This window comes from Triticum dicoccoides, chromosome 1B (genome assembly GCF_002162155.2).
Source record: "Triticum dicoccoides isolate Atlit2015 ecotype Zavitan chromosome 1B, WEW_v2.0, whole genome shotgun sequence".
Lineage (NCBI taxonomy): Eukaryota > Viridiplantae > Streptophyta > Magnoliopsida > Poales > Poaceae > Triticum > Triticum dicoccoides.
The window spans coordinates 18656929-18666795 of NC_041381.1; the positions used below are offsets into that span (position 1 = coordinate 18656929).

Here is a 9867-nt window from a genome sequence, read left to right on the forward strand (position 1 = left end):
CCGGCCGCGTTAGGTTGGTTGAGAGGCAAGATGAGTGAGACCAACGCTTCATTGTTTTCTACCGTGATATGATATGATGATTTCCACTCAGCGTGTTAAGAACGTTTTTCAAGCTATGTTAACTAGAAAGAAAAGGAAAACATTATGACCTTCGGAGACCCGAGCGATTTAAGAAAACAAGCGGTGTATGTTGAACATAATCAACTTTGTTAAACTTTTCATACGAGTACAGCAGCAGGCCAAGTTTTCTTTTTTCCCAAAATGTTTCAGATATTTTTCAATTTCTTTTATAATTACTATTTCTTTTTTTGCATACCATGTGCATATTACACACCGGAGAGCCAAGGGGTGTTTTTTCCAAGATCCCACCCCCTGCACATTAAGTCATGCATCATCATCATCATTATTGCAAAAAAGGCAAACTTTTTGGCTTGAGTGACTGCAAGTGGCATCCAGAAAGAAAGCTCAAACAACCTTAATGGCTAAGGACTCACTCACAAGTCACACCCAGGTCTCACACACTGTACTGTATGTACACATTGTTAATTACTCTTTGCTGTCACTTTCCAACTTGGCTTGGCTCCCAAGTTCCCTCAGAAAGGTGATTAACTACTGTTACTTATTAGAAAGAAAGAGAAGCAAAATAAGGCCATGAAGACAATTAATTATTAGTTAGATCAGGACAGAGACAAACAAGCCTGATCATGAAGACCACTGTGGCTAGCTCTCATGGTGCAAGTTGCACCATTTGTTTAACCACATGCCACATGCCCCCCAATGCTCTATATAATCTTTCTGTGCCAGGGTTCCGTACAGGGCAACGTGCCTTGGTGTCGTGACAACAAAGGTCAGAAATATGCCTTTGAGAGTGCCTGCCTGCTTAATCCAAATTGTTGTCACATTAGGATAACTATGGAGCTATTTTTTTCATATAAATAATACTAGTAGTATATATTCTCGCTCCGTCCGGAAACACCTGCTGGAGAAATAAGTAAAAATGGGTGTGTCTAGAACTAAAATACGTCTGGATACATCTATTTCTTCGACAAGTATTTTCAGGCGGAGAGAGCAGCATAAAATATATTAAGAAAACTTAAACGATTAGGAGTTGCAGGCCTGGATAATCAAGAAAACAAGTGGTTTATGTTGACAGTTCAATAATTAACTTTGCTGAAGGAAACTAAACATTCTCCCCTCACCTAACCAAATCCATCACGGGAGGTCATTTTCGCCATCCTCTTTTCGTTTCTCTCGCTTTGCTTTTGAACATGTCACCGCACGGAATGAAAAGAAAAGAAAATGTTCGTGTGGCCACAAGGGCGAGGAGGGGAGACAGCCCAGTTTGTTTATATGTGTGAATGCCACATGAGGAGCTGAGAGGGAGCAACGAGGCTGCTGACCCACCCACCCCACCCCACCCCCTCCCTGGCCTGCTCTGCTCTGCCATTACTTGGCGTGTGCTGCCGCCGCTGCCGAGGTGAACAGGAGAGAGAAGAAGAAGAATAGAAGAGCAAGCAGCGAGAACTCTCAGATACTGAGAGAGAGGAAGAAGAAGAAGAAGAAGAAGAAGAAGAGGAAGGAGGAGATGGAGGTGCAGGCTCGCCATGGCTCCCTGCCAACAGGGAGGCAGCAGCGCCTCCATGGCCGGCCTCACCATGAACCTACCGCAGGTAGAGGCCTCCGCAAGAACTCTTGGCCGACAGTTCTGCGCTCTCTTCATCTGCATTTCCAATAGAAATTCTACTTCCCTGTTTGATCCAACCTTCGGAAGGCTCCGTTTGGTTCTTGGTTCTTGGGCTGCTCTGCTCCCCCTCCCTGTTCTTGGCTCTTTGGAAGCCTCTGTTTGGTCAAAAACTTTCTGGGAGGCTAATTTCTTGTCCCGTTAGAAGCAGGAGCAACAACGGCGATGTTTTCCCTGTTTTGCAGGGATGCATCGTGCGATTATCTTGTGATGTGATCCAGCAGATCGGCTCTGCACCAGGAAAATATTCTCAAACAGTGAAATTTGTTAGAGCATGATGGTCTTTTTACCCTTTTGGTTTCTGGGAGGGAGCCAGTAATAGCAAGGTCTGCAGTGTGAATCACATGATAGAGAGAGAGAGAGAGAGAGAGAGAGAGAGAGAGAGAGATTTGTGTGGGAAAATGGGGGGCCTTATCTGAATATTGTGTCTGTCCAGTTGGCTCACAGCTTTTGTGACTCCCATTTCTCTCCTTTCAAATCACAAAAATGCCCTGAAAGTTCAGAGAAAATTTCATGAATGCAGCTGTGAACTTACTGCTGATTTTCTCTCTTCTCAGAGGCACTGATTATCCCATGTCTTTTACCACTGTGTAACAAAACGAACAAAAAATTGCAGGAGGAGGAGATGAGTGGTGGGAGTACTTCCCCTGCCCCTTCTGCTACGTCGAGGTGGAGGTCCCCTTCCTCTGCGCCCACCTGCAGGAGGAGCACTGCTTCGACATGAGGAACGCCGTAAGAACAAAAGAAAACCATCCTGCATTTCCCTCTCCGGTGATTCAGTGGCTTCCCTTGAGGTACAAATTCCTCTCTGGTGATTCAGTGGCTTCTTCTTCTTCTTCTTTCAGGTGTGCCCGATCTGCGCCGAGAACCTCGGGGCCGACACGGCGGGGCATTTCAGGGAGCAACACTCACAACAACTCAAGGTACAATAAAACTTCACCATCACTGGCACTAGTGTCATGGACAGGCATTGCATCCTGCAAACCACATTGCAGCTCACTGGCAATGCCATTTTGATCACAGATGAGGAAGTCCTCTTCTTCCAGGGCAGGAGCAGCAGCTGATGACAAGGAGGCATATGAAGATGAGGACTCCTACTTTGAGGAATCCTCATACATCATGGGCCGGCCGGTTCCCGATGACCATTCCCCCGACCCTCTGCTCTCCCAGTTCATCTGCGCCTTCGCGCCGCCCCCGGTCGTCGATCCGGAGCCCAGCAAGGCCGAGGAGGAGGATCATGCTGCACCTTCCTCAGATGATCAGAGGTATGGTTAGTGCAGATACTGTTGAAGGTTGGGAGTGGAAGATGGTCCTGAACCTGAACAATGGTGGCTGACTGACTGCTCCAAATGCTCTGCTTTCTTCATCCTTGCAGGCTGAATCAGGTTGTGATGGACGACGCGTCGAAGGAGGACCTCGAGGAGCGGCTGCGGAGGGTCGAGTTTGTGAAGCAGATGCTGATGACGACGGTCGCTTGGGACTGATGATTCTCCAGCAGGGTTGGTTTCAGCACTTGACTAGCTAGGGCTGTTCAGGATCTCTTGGATGTGTGCCGTTTTTGTTGAGATTGACCCCTTGGCACATGTACACCTGCAACCTTGGATTATTACCTGAATTGACCAATCTTGATCCCTTTAAGCTAAGCTTTGGTTACCTTCATGTCTCTTCCCAGGAGAAACCAGTTGGACTCTTCTTCACATGATTGACAGACACTCACCCTTTTGCATTGGAAGTACACATAATGCAAGAACATAAACTTTCTCAACAAAGAAGAAACGACACCATATTTGATCAAAAATAATGTATTGGACACCGAAATTTGCGGCACAGGAGCTACATCACGAGTGGATCCGTTACAATTTTGCAAAACATAGGGCTGTCCATTCATTATAGTTTTGCAAATGACAGAACTGCGACAGTCATACATCGTTCAGGGTAAAACAAATGAATTCCTGATTCTAGCAGACCATACCACTGTATCAGCGGCTTGCACCACGACCTTGCTGGAAGTAGCTGCTCTCGATCGCAATCTTCCAAAGGGCATGGCCAATTCTCATAGGTATCCCTTGGTGATTTGTTCTTGCAGTTCGTCAAAGTTCCAAGCGTCATTGACCGAATAGTCACCTGTGAAGCAGACATAAAAATCAATGGCATAAAAGTACTTGCATTTTCCAAGCCAAAGAGACTTATGTGCCTGAAAACACATATGTATATAATGCTCATATATATAGAGTAGTAAAAAAAACAGGATGTATATAATGCTCATATATATAGAGTAGTAAAAAAAACACAGGATGTATATAATGCTCATATAAAACATACCAATTGAGTCCCTCCGAAGGGCAGTTAAATGAGCACAGCTGCAGGAAAATGCGTACACATTAGATTTAGTCATCACAATGCATCAGCATAAAAGAGGTGGAGATATCCAAGGGTAGTAACTCATGACAAGTAGAACAACAGGATTCTTCTCAGACCACATATGAAAAGATAAAAGTGAACCATTAAATGCTTCCAGAAAAAATAAAATGTACGACACTTTTGTGATACTACATTCAACAGAATCAGTACCAGAAGATAGTAACCTATAGTGCAATAGTTAAATTCAAAAAACAGATCCCCCAGTTCAATACATGCAAATACTTGTTGAACATGCTAACATTCATTGGGGGAGAAAGCAGTTTGCTGAACTAATAAGATGATAAAAGGTAACATGATATCTGCACGCACTTACAACACAATCTTCTTTTTGAGAACCAAAGAAATAAATATTTAGGTAATTATGGCATTTTATTCAGTTAAATCATGTGGCACATAGAGGAATGTATGCAAACAAAACAAAGCTCTACTACAAGAATGTTAGAGCAGACCTTCGAAGAGCTTTCCCCAAGTCTGCGCAGAGGGACCGAATGTATGTTCCTTTCGAGCAAGTAACTCGAAATATCAAATTTTGCCTGTAGATTGCAAATAAAATTTATCTTCAAGGAGATTCAAACATGGCATGAGAGTATGACACGCTTAAGTATGGATCTGTATTGTCCACATGGAATGCGAAGGTCGAAAAAGGGAGGAATAAGGAAGAATACCTGTCTTCTAAACTGCGCTCGATATCAAACTTGTATATTGATATACGTCTTGGTGAAAGCTCTATCGATTCGCCCCTCCTTGCCTTGTCATACATTTTTTCACCACCCACCTGATGCCGATGATCAATTGCAAAAACACAAGTTATAAACCTACTACATCATGGTTGGTTGATAAGCGGTCAGTAATAGGCAGGAAAAACCATGTGCCAACACACTGAAGACATAACAATTAAAAATTCTATTGTCCCAACATCACAGCCTACTATTATTCGATATAATATTAATGGATTATCTATCATCCTCTTGCTTGGCCGAGAACGGAATATACTGGTAATTCTACATTTCTGTGACAAGATAATGTAATCACAAGTGTGCAAATGGCTAGCCAGGATCAAAAACCATACCCAATTACAACTCCTTGTCATTGTTTACAGCAGTTACAGTATGATAGGGCGGCTATGCCGCTCTGGTGAAAAAAATGCATCTTATCTTTCAATGCCCTTCTCTTTTTTCCCCCATAAACACGAACGGCGTAGACTGTTATGCAAATGAGGCGTGACACATGTTGTGCAGACCATCCAGGTTACAAAGACACTCATCCATACATAATAAGAAGTTACAAAGTCGAGCACTAGCAACAGCATGACATAAATTACAAGGAGTAAACAATGGATTCAGTATAGAAGGGTATAGTGTACCTTGATGGCAGAAAACATCGGAGGAACTTGCCATATTTCACCCATGAATGATGCTGCTGCCTTTCTAATATCTTCATCTTTGATGTGTTCCCATGATTCCCTCTGAATAACCTGTCCACAAATGGGGATGGTTAGGCATAATATAAACTAAATGGCACGTGATTCAAATCAAGCCGGTGTGAACATTAACAGTTTTCAGTAGTAGCTAGGATTGAGTGACAAAGAACAATTGGATGTGACTTATTGTCCTCGAATAAAAGGTGAGATCGAATAAATCAAAATTTAAGATCTTAATGGCAACACATCAGGTGCAAATCTTCAGGGCCCAATAGCATAACCTGGCTTTATTCAGCACCAAATAAACATGAAAATTAATGCAATTTATTATGTAGTCTATGAAGTGTTATAACACTCTTTAAAATAACAGCACCAAACTCAAAATGTGTTAAAAGAAACAAACGAAAGATAAGTTCAGTGTGAATAGTAACAGTATCCCCTTTCCTTCTGATTGGTCATCTGTCACAATTTTCACATTATTCCTACTAACAGAAAATGAATTTGAACTTCAAGACATACATGTAGAGTAAGTTCAGAAGTTCATGTATACTTTGTATGGCATTATTCGTGTTGATTTGGTGCCTCAACCGACCAAGTTCTATGAGTAGACCTATAAGGGTGGTTGCACCTCAAACCTTGTATGTGTTGGTCTTAAACACACTGTGATTTCTGTGACACTGTATATAGCAAAAGGATAGGACCAAAATCATCACAATTCAGAGGATAATACAAATTCGTATAGAGTTAAACTACACTAACTGAGAATGAGACATTGGTCATATCGGTCAACAAGGTAATCACTAATCAGGTGTTCTTTTTTTCCCAGGATAGCATATCTACATTCCAGTTTGGTGTATTGAACATTCCATAGGTAGCATAACTAATTGTGAATCTAATAAGTTGGTATTCCATTATACTTCCTCATATGATTCATATCATATAAGTTAAAAGTAGAACCATTTGATAGTTCCTATAATAGAAGAATGCTCAGTAGATCATTGTAAAGATATTAAGATATATACTGGTGAATCTGCATCCCAGGTTGATGTTGCTTCTCCAAGCCGGAAAACACCACTATAGCCTTTAACCATGCCTTGATATCTTCAAATCACGAAAACATTTGAGTCAGGAAATAGGCTTTGAGTTCACAAAATGAGGCTTTAAGTGCAGGAGAGAGGACACGATGTCATCAGTCCAGTTCTTCAGAATACAGATGATATTATTCCAAGTCATAACAATCAAGAATAACTTGAAATTGAAATGTGATAATTGAAAGGAAGATTGTTCCAGTAACCCTCACGGTTTCCCCCGAAAAGAGAAGAATAGAAAGTACCTATCAACAACTTTGGTTGCTTTGCCCACACAAACAATCAACAATCCAGTGGCCATAGGATCCAGAGTACCAGCATGGCCAACCTGCAATCGAAGCTACCATAAACATGTGGAGGAGCAAAAACCACATTAACAACACACCATGAAAACTGTGAAGTCACCTTTTGCACTTTCACCAACCGCCGTAGTTTTCCACAAACAGTAAATGAGGTCCACCCTGAATTCCGTAAAAAGACAAATTCCATTCTGAGTTAGTAGAAAGACAAGTTCAGCATCGTTGTCAATGCCATTTCTTTTACTAATTACATGACTTCAGAAAACTGTCCAAATAAAAGGTGCTGCTACGGTAACAGGACATGTAATGTATGTACTCACATAAGCAATTCAGTTATTCAAAATGCCAAATCTAAACTACATAAAGCATGGACTCTAGATCAGGACCATATTACGGAAAAGTTTGTGAACCTACAATGGTATATATACAGCATCCATCTAACCCACCCATTCTGCAAGATGGCCACCAATTCTAAAATAAAGGCTGCAAGTAAGCATTTACACATACTGTATCTACATCAAAGGTGGATTCAAAATGCCAAATCTAAATCTACCTCCATATCAGGACCGTGTAATGGAAAAGTTCGTGAACCTGCAACTGTACATATAAATCTGAATTCAAATGTACCACATCCATCTAATCCACCCATTCTGCAAGATGGCCACCAATTCTAAAATAAAGGCTGCAAGTAAGCATCTACACACACTGCATCTACATAAAAGGTGGATTGGTGGTATGCATCTCATATGTGGGCTGCTAATTAGTACTTAGCAATGCCATCGGCACGTTGCACAACCAATACATTGCCATGGAATTCACAAAAAACTGAGATCATTCATCAATGTGGAAGAGAACATGTCACCTTTGGGCTTGTCGATGAGCACGACGGTCCCGGTCGGGCCGTCCCACCTAGGCGGCAGCTCCGTCCTCGTGCTCGCGAGGTGCGGCCGCAGCCAGTCTTCTTCCTCCCTCTCCGCATCCCGCTTCACCTGCCTCGGCGCCCCTCCCAACACCGCCTTCTTCTTCGCCGCCGTCGAAGCGTCGTCGGCCTTCCCCTCCTCAGGCCCTTTCTTCAGGGCCCTGAAGAACTCCTCCACCTTCCTCTCCAGCACCTCCCCCTTGTCTGCCCCCTCCTTCTTCCCGACCTCCCCGCCCTCCTCCTTCTCCTCCTCGAAGAAGACGAGGCCCTTGTCGGCGGCGTCGGAGGGCGCCGGCGCGGCGGCGTCGGCGGCGACGAAGGCGTTGTCGAGGGACTGCTCCGGGAAGTACTTCTTCTCGAGGCGGTAGAGCATGCGGTAGTGCTTGTCCTTCTCCCAGGGCATGGCGAAGGCGTCGTGGAAGTAGAGCGCCTCCTCGCGCGCGTGGAGGCGAGGGAAGTCCACCACCTCCGGCCGCAGCTCCACCATCTCCGACGTGGTCGTCGGCTTGGTGCCCGTGGTGGCGTCCGGGTCCGGGAGCTGCCGGCTGCGGCGCTTCCGTAGGTACTTGCGCTGCGCGCGGTCGAGAGCGGGCTGCTGCTGCTCGTCGGCGCCCTCCGCGTCGGGCGGCGGGGGGCGGGGGGCGGCGGCGTCGGTGGCGTCGGAGGGGGTGGATTTGGGGGGTTTGACGGGGCGGTGGACGAGGAGGTCGTAGTAGAGCGGGTAGGGGGTGGCGGTGAGGGAGAGGAATCGGCGCGGGAGGCGGGGCGCCGGCGCCGCCGCCGGCGAGAGGAGCAGCGCCGCCGCCGTGGCCACTGCCGGTCGGCCGCCCCGAAGCATCTCGCCGTCACTCCCCCCTCGTGCGGCTGCGCGACGGCGTTATCGCCGAGGGCTTTTCTCTGGGTTCGGCCGTTCGATCTTGGATGGACGGTCCAGATGCACGCCTGTGTAGAACAAACATAAAGAGCCTTTCAAATTGATGGTTCAAATAGTTTGATTCATTCACTAGGGTTTTCCAATATTACTATTTTTTTGCGGGGTAAAAAAAACGAGGGTAGATCAGTTGAAGTACAAATTTCACTCATAGCAATTTCAAGATTTTTACAGCTGAGCGAAGACCTATTGTGATTCCAGTAAGTAAAAGAATAGGCTACAATTAGTACTATATTTAAGCACAAGATAAATTACTAGTTCATCTACAATGTTTGATACTAGGGACACAACCAACTTAGTTAGGTCTACACCATTGATTGTTCACGAGGAAATGAACATTTGTATGTCTAAAAATTGTTTGATTTGTTGGGATTGCATTGGTTGTATTGACGATTAAATAAGTATTGGTAGATACAACAAAAAAACAAGACCAAAGTATCTTAATAAGCGTAAACACTAAACCCTTAGAATTTTCGCATTCTTACAATATATGAATATAAAGCAATATCTTAGAAGGGTGATGTGAATTTTCGGCATTCTACCATGACTCCAATCTATTGTTTCACTCCTATATTCATCTATTCTAGTGCGACGAACCATCAATAATTTTTTGCAAAGCGGAATCATCAAGATTAAAAAGATAAGATTTAAGTTGGCAAGTCACCAATGTAATCCACTTTGAATATCGGAACATCACATGTTGTCCTATGAAGGTATGGTGTATCATGAAAAGGAAAACCTACTCAAATCCTTTTGACATAATGACTTCAAGAGTACTATTGGTAGTTTTCTTTAAAGGTGTGAAAAGGTACAAAATTACGTCAGGTTTGTTGATATTTAGCACTATCGTGACAACTAGTGCGTACATGATAGTGTGCGAGTTGGAGTATAGAGGATGCAAGGGCAGCTCATAAGGACTCGAGGACATATTTATGCTCTTAGAACCAGGAGGTAGACACTAAGGGGGCGAAGCATGCTACATCTAACATTACCAAGCTTTCCTCCACTTTTTCTTCAAGGTGTTGCAAATGTTGGGGGTGGGGGCAGT

The 9867-nt window shown here is 44.1% G+C and overlaps 2 protein-coding genes across 2 annotated transcripts; one reads left to right on the forward strand and one right to left on the reverse strand.

Moving 5' to 3' along the window:
- The first annotated feature begins 1413 nt into the window (after positions 1-1413).
- LOC119316437 (protein DEHYDRATION-INDUCED 19 homolog 6-like) lies at positions 1414-3400 on the forward strand. The gene is made up of 5 exons (XM_037590760.1): positions 1414-1670; positions 2358-2473; positions 2587-2664; positions 2765-3006; positions 3117-3400. Exons 1-5 carry the CDS (start codon positions 1586-1588, stop codon positions 3223-3225), a joined length of 630 nt encoding a protein of 209 aa, XP_037446657.1. The 5' UTR covers positions 1414-1585; the 3' UTR covers positions 3226-3400.
- Positions 3401-3508: 108 nt separating this feature from the next.
- On the reverse strand, positions 3509-8751 carry LOC119316425. Its single transcript, XM_037590750.1, has 9 exons — positions 7832-8751; positions 7076-7131; positions 6916-6998; positions 6605-6683; positions 5526-5636; positions 4828-4937; positions 4612-4695; positions 4064-4101; positions 3509-3865 (listed from the first exon to the last, which is right to left on the reverse strand). Exons 1-9 carry the CDS (start codon positions 8724-8726, stop codon positions 3795-3797), a joined length of 1527 nt encoding a protein of 508 aa, XP_037446647.1. The 5' UTR covers positions 8727-8751; the 3' UTR covers positions 3509-3794.
- Between the last annotated feature and the right edge of the window lie 1116 nt (positions 8752-9867).